Source organism: Lucilia sericata, unplaced genomic scaffold, assembly GCF_015586225.1.
Source record: "Lucilia sericata isolate MDLA Ls3-8-SP2 unplaced genomic scaffold, ASM1558622v1 Contig001191F_arrow, whole genome shotgun sequence".
Lineage (NCBI taxonomy): Eukaryota > Metazoa > Arthropoda > Insecta > Diptera > Calliphoridae > Lucilia > Lucilia sericata.
Window position 1 is genome coordinate 20,730 of NW_023995156.1, and position 12,586 is coordinate 33,315.

Consider the following 12,586-nt stretch of genomic DNA (forward strand, 5'->3'; position numbering starts at 1 on the left):
GAACTGAACTAGAACTGAACTATAACTGAACTAGAACTGAACTAGAAACTGAACTAGAACGAACTAGAACTGAACTAGAACTGAACTAGAACTGAACTAGAACTGAACTAGAACTGAACTAGAACTGAACTAGAATGAACTAGAACTGAACTAGAACTGAATAGAACTGAACTAGAACTGAACTAGAACTGAACTAGAACTGAACTAGAAACTGAACTAGAACTGAACTAGAACTGAACTAGAACTGAACTGAACTAGAACTGAACTAGAACTGAACTAGAACTGAACTAGAACTGAACTAGAACTGAACTAGAACTGAACTAGAACTGAACTAGAACTGAACTAGAACTGAACTAGAACTGAACTAGAACTGAACTAGAACTGAACTAGAACTGAACTAGAACTGAACTAGAACTGAACTAGAACTGAACTAGAACTGAACTAGAACTGAACTAGAACTGAACTAGAACTGAACTAGAACTGAACTAGAACTGAACTAGAACTGAACTAGAACTGAACTAGAACTGAACTAGAAACTAGAACTGAACTAGAACTGAACTAGAACTGAACTAGAACTGAACTAGAACTGAACTAGAACTGAACTAGAACTGAACTGAAGAACTGAACTAGAACTGAACTAGAACTGAACTAGAACTGAACTAGAACTGAACTAGAACTGAACTAGAACTGAACTAGAACTGAACTAGAATTGTACTCAACTAAATCTGAACTAGAATCGCTCGGTCATTTAAATTTCCTCTAAAGTTAGCCACACTGTTTTCAAACATCTCACTGGTGGCGTATACTTTAAGTCTATCTTGACGTTGTTTTTTTAGCTTTTTTCTAGCTAAGATCAAGTTTTGTAGATTCTACTCGTAAAGTTGTTGTTGCTGCTATTGTTCATATTTGCTCAGTTAGTCACAGAGAATAAATTCTGTTGATGGAGTAATAAAGTTTAGATTGAAAATAGTTTTAAAAAAACAGAAACTATTATACACACATGGTTTTTAAGGCAAAACCCATAAAAATTATCAGATATAGTTAAAAAAATTGTAATTTAGTTTTGCAGAATTTAAAATTTGTCATAAGAACATAAATTGTTCAAAACTAAATTAATAATATTACATGTGTGGACAAAAGAGAGGAACAAAAAACTTCCTCCTCAAAAGAGTTGACCATATTTGAAAGAGTTGTTTGTTAAAAGTCTTATCAACAAAATGAGTAAATGGGAGTTGAAATATGGAAGAGTTTGGTTAAATGCTATGCGTGTGTCTGAGAGTAAATATAAATTTTGCATGTGTTAATTTTTAACAATTTTGTTTGCTTGAATAAATTTACAAAATTTTTGTTTAACCAATTTTATTAACAAATTTTATTGTATATATTATGACATCACATGTTTATAATAAACGTATAAAAATTAAAAATAAATAAATGAATCTTTAAAATTTTGTAATACTTTAAAAGAAGAAGAAAAAAAAAAACAAATGAAATAAAACTACAAAAAATCACAATAACTTAATAAATTGTTTAGTTTATAATATTTGTTATATTTTTTAAATAATAAATTATTAGCTTGTTTCTTTCTAAATTTAACGTTTATTGGGTTATTTGTTTTATGGCTCTTTTGTAGAGTTCACCCATCTCTATGTATACCAGAATTTGTCTCTTTATTCTATTCTGTATACGACAAATAAAGATTCACTTTTTGTTTTCAATTTTTTTCTAAGATTAAATTATGAGTCATCTCTTAAATTCGACAAGCCTTGCAATTAATTTAAAGTTTTTTTGCATTCTCCTATGTACCTACACCTCTAACCATATTTCCCCATTTTCAACCAGGTCTTTAAGCAACATATGGATGTGAGCTTGAAACTACCTGAGCTGACAATTAATTATATATGAACGATCGAACGTCTCTTAATTATAAACAACAAATTTTTTTATGTCTGTAATCATCAAAAGTGTTTAATTAGAATATGGCACCGTTTTTGGCTGGAATGAAATCTATTGCTTTTGTTTTCGATTTTTTTGTCTGTCTGCCATGAAGATCATTTTCATAGTAGAACGTGAATATTTTTCATAAAATTTGTGAAAATATTTTTGGCATTACAAATGTTTTTTTGTATTTTTTTTGTTGGCAACAAATATGGCTGTTATTTGTTTGATTAATTAATTTGAGGTGAAACGTTAAAAAAAATGATTGTGTTTAAAATTAATCGGTTATACGAAATTTAAGGCAAACGAAATCATTGAAATTGAAAGTGTTCGCAAATTGATTTATTAAAGGGGTTTGTGAATGATATCGGTAAATTTAACTTAACTTTTCTATAAAATAGAGAAGTTATCGATAACTTTTTCGTAAAATGGAGAATTTACTAGAACTGAACTTGAAGTAGATCTGAACCAAAACTGAACCAGAACTGCACTAAACTGAACTAGAACTGAACTAGAACTGAACTAGAACTGAACTAGAACTGAACTAGAACTGAACTAGAACTGAACTAGAACTGAACTAGAACTGAACTAGAACTGAACTAGAACTGAACTAGAACTGAACTAGAACTGAACTAGAACTGAACTAGAACTGAACTAGAACTGAACTAGAACTGAACTAGAACTGAACTAGAACTGAACTAGAACTGAACTAGAACTGAACTAGAACTGAACTAGAACTGAACTAGAACTGAACTAGAACTGAACTAGAACTGAACTAGAACTGAACTAGAACTGAACCAGAACTGAACTAGAACTGAACTAGAACTGAACTAGAACTGAACTAGAACTGAACTAGAACTGAACTAGAACTGAACTAGAACTGAACTAGAACTGAACTAGAACTGAACTAGAACTGAACTAGAACTGAACTAGAACTGAACTAGAACTGAACTAGTACTGAACTAGAACTGAACTAGAACTGAACTAGAACTGAACTAGAACTGAACTAGAACTGAACTAGAACTGAACTAGAACTGAACTAGAACTGAACTAGAACTGAACTAGAACTGAACTAGAACTGAACTAGAACTGAACTAGAACTGAACTAGAACTGAACTAAACTGAACTAGAACTGAACTAGAACTGAACTAGAACTGAACTAGAACTGAACTAGAACTGAACTGAACTAGAACTGAACTAGAACTGAACTAGAACTGAACTAGAACTGAACTAGAACTGAACTAGAACTGAACTAGAACTGAACTAGAACTGAACTAGAACTGAACTAGAACTGAACTAGAACTGAACTAGAACTGAACTAGAACTGAACTAGAACTGAACTAGAACTGAACTAGAACTGAACTAGAACTGAACTAGAACTGAACTAGAACTGAACTAGAACTGAACTAGAACTGAACTAGAACTGAACTAGAACTGAACTAGAACTGAACTAGAACTGAACTAGAACTGAACTAGAACTAACTAGAACTGAACTAGAACTGAACTAGAACTGAACTAGAACTGAACTAGAACTGAACTAGAACTGAACTAGAACTGAACTAGAACTGAACTAGAACTGAACTAGAACTGAACTAGAACTGAACTAGAACTGAACTAGAACTGAACTAGAACTGAACTAGAACTGAACTAGAACTGAACTAGAACTGAACTAGAACTGAACTAGAACTGAACTAGAACTGAACTAGAACTGAACTAGAACTGAACTAGAACTGAACTAGAACTGAACTAGAACTGAACTAGAACTGAACTAGAACTGAACTAGAACTGAACTAGAACTGAACTAGAACTGAACTAGAACTGAACTAGAACTGAACTAGAACTGAACTAGAACTGAACTAGAACTGAACTAGAAACTGAACTAGAACTGAACTAGAACTGAACTAGAACGAACTAGAAATGAACTAGAACTGAACTAGAAACTGAACTAGAACTGAACTAGAACTGAACTAGAACTGAACTAGAACTGAACTAGAACTGACTAGAACTGAACTAGAACTGAACTAGAACTGAACTAGAACTGAACTAGAACTGAACTAGAACTGAACTAGAACTGAACTAGAACTGAACTAGAAACTGAAACTAGAACGAACTAGAACTGAACTAGAACTGAACTAGAACTGAACTAGAACTGAACTAGAACTGAACTAGAACTGAACTAGAACTGAACTAGAACTGAACTAGAACTGAACTAGAACTGAACTAGAACTGAACTAGAACTGAACTAGAACTGAACTAGAACTGAACTAGAACTGAACTAGAACTGAACTAGAACTGAACTAGAACTGAACTAGAACTGAACTAGAACTGAACTAGAACTGAACTAGAACTGAACTAGAACTGAACTAGAACTGAACTAGAACTGAACTAGAACTGAACTAGAACTGAACTAGAACTGAACTAGAACTGAACTAGAACTGAACTAGAACTGAACTAGAACTGAACTAGAACTGAACTAGAACTGAACTAGAACTGAACTAGAACTGAACTAGAACTGAACTAGAACTGAACTAGAACTGAACTAGAACTGAACTAGACTAGAACTGAACTAGAACTGAACTAGAACTGAACTAGAACTGAACTAGAACTGAACTAGAACTGAACTAGAACTGAACTAGAACTGAACTAGAACTGAACTAGAACTGAACTAGAACTGAACTAGAACTGAACTAGAACTGAACTAGAACTGAACTAGAACTGAACTAGAACTGAACTAGAACTGAACTAGAACTGAACTAGAACTGAACTAGAACTGAACTAGAACTGAACTAGAACTGAACTAGAACTGAACTAGAACTGAACTAGAACTGAACTAGAACTGAACTAGAACTGAACTAGAACTGAACTAGAACTGAACTAGAACTAAACTAGAACTGAACTAGAACTGAACTAGAACTGAACTAGAACTGAACTAGAACTGAACTAGAACTGAACTAGAACTGAACTAGAACTGAACTAGAACTGAACTAGAACTGAACTAGAACTGAACTAAAACTGAACTAGAACTGAACTAGAACTGAACTAGAACTGAACTAGAACTTAACTAGAAGTGAACTAGAACTGAACTAGAACTGAACTAGAACTGAACTAGAACTGAACTAGAACTGAACTAGAACTGAACTAGAACTGAACTAGAACTGAACTAGAACTGAACTAGAACTGAACTAGAACTGAACTAGAACTGAACTAGAACTGAACTAGAACTGAACTAGAACTGAACTAGAACTGAACTAGAACTGAACTAGAACTGAACTAGAACTGAACTAGAACTGAACTAGAACTGAACTAGAACTGAACTAGAACTGAACTAGAACTGAACTAGAACTGAACTAGAACTGAACTAGAACTGAACTAGAACTGAACTAGAACTGAACTAGACTGAACTAGAACTGAACTAGAACTGAACTAGAACTGAACTAGAACTGAACTAGAACTGAACTAGAACAGAACTAGAACTGAACTAGAACTGAACTAGAACTGAACTAGAACTGAACTAGAACTGAACTAGAACTGAACTAGAACTGAACTAGAACTGAACTAGAACTGAACTAGAACTGAACTAGAACTGAACTAGAACTGAACTAGAACTGAACTAGAACTGAACTAGAACTGAAATAGAATTGAACTATAACTAGAACTGAAGCTAGAACAAAATTGTAGGTTTTTATAAAAAAAATCAATTAATCGAATATTATTTTCATATTTCTATTGCGTTTTTAGAGAATTTTATTTAATATTTTTGTGCGAATAAAAATATTCGATTAAAAGAATTTACAAATTGTATTTAAATAAATAAGATCCGATTAATCAAATATGATAAATAATAATATTTGTCTTATGTGCTCAAATTGAAAATTTCAAAATAAAAGTTTTTATCACTCTATTCGACTATTCGGTTATATTTATAAAGCAAGGAAATTGCAATAAAATTTAAACATTATTTGCTTTTAAACGACACATATTGTTTGAGTGATTTTATGAAACAATTTCCTAATGAAACTGAAAATTTTGAAAACTTTTTAACAATAAAAAGTTTCAGCAGCTAATCAATCAAGCGAATAAAGCCAAACCAATTATTAAACAAATTATAAATGACACATATTGTTTCGTTTTAAATTTGCCAAACTTGCTTTAACAACTTCAATAATAAGCAAACGATTTTGAAACACACAAGATTACTTAAAACTAAATTATAAGAAAATTGAGCAAAAACAAGCAAAAAAATTAATTTGCACAACTTTAAGCAAACTTAATACAAATGTAGCAATAACATTTTTTTATAAAATTTCTAACCAAAGGAAATTATTAAAGATTCTAGTAACCACAAGCGAACACACAATATTTCTAACACATTGTTAATATTTCAAAACGATAAATACTTCAAGTGAATTTGATACTAGGAAATAAAACTACAAACACACAAACACTCTTAACTTATGATGATGAATACTTAGATTCCATTTCAATTTATGGCCACAATATCAGCGCACATCTTATAGTAGTAAATGCTATAAATGAGCAATGAATGCATTGCTAATAAAAAATATTATTGCAAAACGAATTTATAATTAAATTATTGTATTTTTTTCCATTTCATTTTATTATTCTTATAACTTATTTATCATTGTTGTTTATAAACTTTAAAGGCAATAAGCAAAAAGGCAAATTTGTGAATAAAAAAAAACACAGAGGAACAAACGCATGCATTGAATTAATAAATAAATCATATTTATTTAACAAAACCATCAGATTTACTCATTATTTAAACAAAGTCAACTAGAATTTGTGAAAATATTATGATTTAACCTGCAATTAGTTATTATGTACACTCGTATAATCATCATAAATAAATAACAACAATAACAAAAATAATTATTTAGTACGCTTTAGTAAACACAAGTCGATACAACTGACAACAGTAACGAAAAAAAAAATTTACAAGATTGTTCTAACCGGATTTATTGTTAAAATAGTAAAAAAAAAACATCAAACAAAAAAATTATATATTTTTTACAGCAGCAAAAACAAATCTAGAAAATAAAATTACTAAGTAAAACAAAAGACTTAAGAAACAAACCTGCCATGCTGTGTCAACTACAGAGCAACAATAACCATCCGCGCCGCCGCCTCAACTGCAACAACAGAAGGTGGCAGGTGGCCACAATTGTGCAACTGCTTTTAGTCACATTATTTATAAATGCGGTAAGTTTATTACTCTTTTGGTTTTTTTATTTATTTATTTTTTTTAGCTTTTTTAAGATTTTTTTTTCTATTGTGTCTTTTTTTTGTTTTCTGTTACATTGAAAAACTTTATTTTATAATTGACTTATTTTTTTAATTATTATTGTTATTTTTCTATACGTACATTTAGTTTTCTAATATTTTTCTCAGGCTTTCACAAATGCTACTAAACTGTTGTTTTTTTTTTCAAGTCAAAGAAATATGTTTTTAAATTTTACTTTTTGGTGTCAAAAGCAAGAGATTTCGTCTTTCTTTATAACAAATTATATGTATTGTGTTTTGTTTTCTAGGTTTCACTGGGTGTAATAATTAAAGGTTTCTTTAATAATTTTGGGTCAAAATTTAGATAGGAAAAGATTTGAAACTAATAGAGAAGATTCTTTAAAAATAAAAGTTATTAAAGCAAAGTTATCGATCAATATTTTATCGTCAAATCTAATCTTAAGTCTATCCTACAGGGAAGATATCGATCGATATTTAGTCCATTCTTTAGACAAGATATCGACCGATATTTAGTCCATTCTATACACAAGATATCGATCGATATTTAGTCTATACTACTGACAAGATACCGATCGATATTGAGTCTATTCCTTAGACGAGATATCGATCGATATTTAGTCTGTTCTATAGACAAGATATCGATCGATATTGAGTCTACTCTATAGACAAGATATCGATCGATATTTTGTCTAGTCTATAGACAAGATATTGGTTGATATTTTGTCTATAGAATGGACTAAATATCGATCGATATTAAGTCTCTTCTACGGACAAGATATCGGTTGACATTTAGACTATTCTATAGACAAGATATCGTTCGGTATGTAGTCTATTCTATACACGATATATCGATCGATATTTACTCTGTTCTATAGAAAAAATATCGATCGATATTTGGTCTATTCTATAGACAAGATATTATCGATATTGGTCGATATTTAGTCAAAATATCGATCGATATTTATTCCATTCTATACACAAGATATCGATTGATATTTAGTCTATCCTACAGACATGATATCGATCGATATTTAGTCTATTCTTTAGACAAGATACCGACCGATATTTAGTGTGTTCTATAGACAAGATATCAATCGATATTGAGTCTATTCTGTAGACAAGATATCGATCTATATTGAGTCTAATCTATAGACAAGATATCGATCGATATTTAGATATTGACCGATATCTTGTCTATAGTATGGACTAAATATCGATCGATATTAAGTCTCTTCTACAGACAAGATATCGATCGACATTTAGACTATTCTATAGACAAGATATCGTTCGGTATGTAGTCTATTCTATACTCAATATATCGATCGATATTTACTCTCTTCTATAGACACAATATCGATTAATATTTAGTCTTTTCTATAGACAAGATATTATCGATATTGATCAATATTTAGTCTGTCCTATAGACAAGATATCGATCTTTATTTAGTATATTCTATAAACAAGATATTATCGATATTAAGTCTTTATTATAGACAAGATATTGATCGATATTTACACAAGATATCGATCAATATTTGTTCTATTCTATAGACAATATATCAATCGATATTTAGTCTATTCTAAAACCAAGATATCGATCTATATTTAGTCTTAATTAAATACAAGATATTGATCGATATGTAGTCTATTCTATAGACAAGTTACTGAATAACAAAATATTTGTATTCTAGCAGCAATTTTTGTCTTCTGTAGATTTTAAAAATTATCATTTAATTCATATCGAATACGAAAATAACACCTAAATATGGCAAATAGCCAACAATGTTTGTAATTTTGTTCTTGTTGGCGATTTCTATTTTTGGAACAAATATTGTACTACTGACCAAATTTTTGTTTTATATATGCAAACAATACAATTATTTGTTTTCTTTTGTTAAAATAACAATATTTTATTAACATGCTGTTTTTTTTTGTTTTTTCAACATTATTTTCAATTTCAACTGACAAAAAATTATATGAAAATCCAACATGTAGAGTTTATTTAATTATTTCCAACACTATATTTTTCGCGCAATACAAATTGAGAACAATATGTTGATGATCATGATGATGATGATGACGTTTAGCAAACATCATCATATATTCAGTTCATCAGTCATTCACTGGAGGCACAGTTGTCAGTCAATTTAGTTGTAGTCATAGTTTAAGTCATAAGTTTTTTTTACAATAAATTTTGTACCTGGTTTATGTATGAAATGATGATGATGATGTGATACTTTTATTTTATTATCATCTATTATTTTTATTATTTTTTGTTCTGCTTTTTATATTCTATTTTTTTATTATTATTTATATTGTTGCTTTTTTTTGTTCAGTAGTAGTAGTAGTAGTGTGCACTCATTTTTACGCTAAATCACTGAATTAATGTCACTTTCTCGAACACTAAAGCTTGAACTATAAAAAACTGAACAAAATAATCTCTATTTTCATACTTTTCTATTTGAACTTTGCCGTTTGTTTGTGAATTTTAAAAATGAATACATATTCTGTTTGATTTATAAGTTATTGGAATAAAATATGTTAAGATTTTCTAAGAAATTAAAACAAATTTTCTTAGAAGTTAAATGCATTATTTGCTGCTTGTCATAGAAAAGGAATTTTGTTTTGAAATCAATTTGTAAATAATTAATGTTATAAGAATGATTGTTAAAAATTTATAGTTAAATAATTCATATAATAAATGTATACCGACAAAGTAAGGAAATGCCTTCATACTTCCATTAATCAAATTTTAATTTACATTACATACCCATATTACAATATAAGATTTTACAAGTATTTATATAGGTATACGCCCCATGTGCATCACTGCTGAAGTTATTATTACATATACTATTTAACATAGGGGACAAATATCTTATTATAGAATAGACTAAAAATCGATCGATAACTTGTATATAGAATAGACTGAATATCGATCGATATGTTGTCTATAGAATAGACTAAATATCGATCGATGTATTGTCTATAGAATAGACTAAATATCGATCGATGTATTGTCTATAGAATAGACTAAAAATCGATCGATATGTTGTCTATAGAATAGACTAAATATCGATGGATAGGTTGTCTATAGAATAGACTAAATATCGATCGATATATTATCTATAGAATAGACTAAATATCGATCGATATATTGTCTATAGAATAGACTAAATATCTATAGTCTATAGAATAGACTAAATATCGAACGATATATTGTCTATAGAATAGACTAAATATCGATCGATATTTAGTCTATTCTGTATATAGAATAGACTATATTGTCTATAGAATAGACTAAATATCGATCGATATTTGGTCTATAGAATAGACTAAATATCGATCTATATATTGTCTATAGAATAGACTAAATATCGATCTATATATTGTCTATAGAATAGACTAAATATCGATCGATATATTGTCTATAGAATAGACTAAATATCGATCGATATATTGTCTATAGAATAGACTAAATATCGATCGATATATTGTCTATAGAATAGACTAAATATCGATCGATATATTGTCTATAGAATAGACTAAATATCGATCGATATATTGTCTATAGAATAGACTAAATATCGATCGATATATTGTCTATAGAATAGACTAAATATCGATCGATATATTGTCTATAGAATAGACTAAATATCGATCGATATATTGTCTATGGAATAGACTAAATATCGATCGATATATTGTCTATGGAATAGACTAAATATCGATCGATATATTGTCTATGGAATAGACTAAATATCGATCGATATATTGTCTATGGAATAGACTAAATATCGATCGATATATTGTCTATAGAATAGACTAAATATCGATCGATATATTGTCTATAGAATAGACTAAATATCGATCGATATATTGCCTATAGAATAGACTAAATATCGATCGATATATTGCCTATAGAATAGACTAAATATCGATCGATATATTGTCTATAGAATAAATATCGATCGATATATTGTCTATAGAATAGACTAAATATCGATCGATATGTTGTCTATAGAATAGACTAAATATCGATCGATATGTTATCTACAGAATAGACTTAATATCGATCGATATATTGTCTATAGAATAGACTAAATATCGATCGATATGTTGTCTATAGAATAAACTAAATATCGATCGATATGTTATCTACAGAATAGACTTAATATCGATCGATATATTGTCTATAGGATAGACTAAATATTGACCGATATATTGTCTATAGAATAGACTAAATATCGATCGATATGTTGTCTATGAAAGAAACTGAATATTGATCGATACCTTGTATATAGAATATAATAGACTGATTATCATTCGTTGTCTTGTCTATAGATTAGATCAAATATCGATCGATATGTTGTCTATAGAATAGACTATATGTCGATTGATATCTTATCTATAGAATAGATAGAGATATTGATCGATATGTTATCTGTATAATAAATATGTCGATCAATACTTTGCCTGTATTATAGACAATAATAACGATCAATATGTTATCTATATCAGGACGGGACTATTGTTGAAGTAACCTAGAATGATATATCCTTACTAAACTAACTCTACTAAGAGTATTTAGACGTCTTTATAAAGTATATTTATCAGTAATGTGAAGACATAGTATGTAGGAGTACTTTAATTAGCAACTTCAAAAATATCTTTATATACGTATGACACTGACAATTTCATATTGACACTAAAACGACTTAAGGCTGCTCCAACGGCATATAATTTAAAAAAATATCCCAAAAAATGCAAAACTGTGAAAAAAGGCTGTGACAAATTGTCGACAACAAAAATTTTCTCTGCAGTTAAAATAACATATTTTAAAGGTAACGCCTTAACAAATTTTTGAATTTATTTTTTTTTTATGTTTTTCATTAACTCAACAATATTGACGTTTAAGCATGCTGTTTAAGATTAAAATCTGTTGATAATTTTTTATTCTTATTTTTTTTAAACTACACAAAGAAAATTGTGGTTTTAACAGAAAAAAATTAATAATAAAAAAACGTGAATATTAATGAGTCTCTCCTCCATGAGTATTGTTTTGTTGGCAGCGTTTTGATTTAATGTGGTGAATTATGTACTTGACTGGGTTTGAAAATATTGTTATTTAAGAAAATATTTAACACCTTCATGTGGTTGATAGTAGTTACACAGACAGAAAGCCACTTATAAGTTTAAAGACAGCAACAGCAGCAGCAATAGCAATAGCAGCAAATTCAAACGTTAGCAGAGCTACAAAAATGGTTTCTTAGCTAATCCAAACAACAGCAAAAACAATACGACAAACATACTTTTCAATGTCAAATTTAATACATATGACGAACGAGTATTCAGTGTTTTTTTTGTTCATTCTTTCTTTCTTTGA

At 29.3% G+C, this 12,586-nt stretch overlaps 1 protein-coding gene across 11 annotated transcripts in view; it reads left to right on the forward strand.

The window, feature by feature from the left end:
* LOC119610423 overlaps positions 1–12,586 on the forward strand; it is a 49,278-nt gene that overhangs the window by 1,704 nt on the left and 34,988 nt on the right. For 4 of the 11 annotated variants that reach the window (XM_037965621.1, XM_037965612.1, XM_037965617.1 and 1 more), the window contains exon 2: positions 6,973–7,158. In XM_037965621.1, coding sequence (XP_037821549.1) covers positions 7,039–7,158 — 120 coding nt within the window. In that variant the 5' untranslated portion in view covers positions 6,973–7,038. Of the gene's footprint in view, positions 1–6,836; positions 7,159–12,586 lie in introns of all 11 variants that reach the window. The other 7 variants (XM_037965622.1, XM_037965620.1, XM_037965611.1 and 4 more) reach the window with 3 other exon arrangements.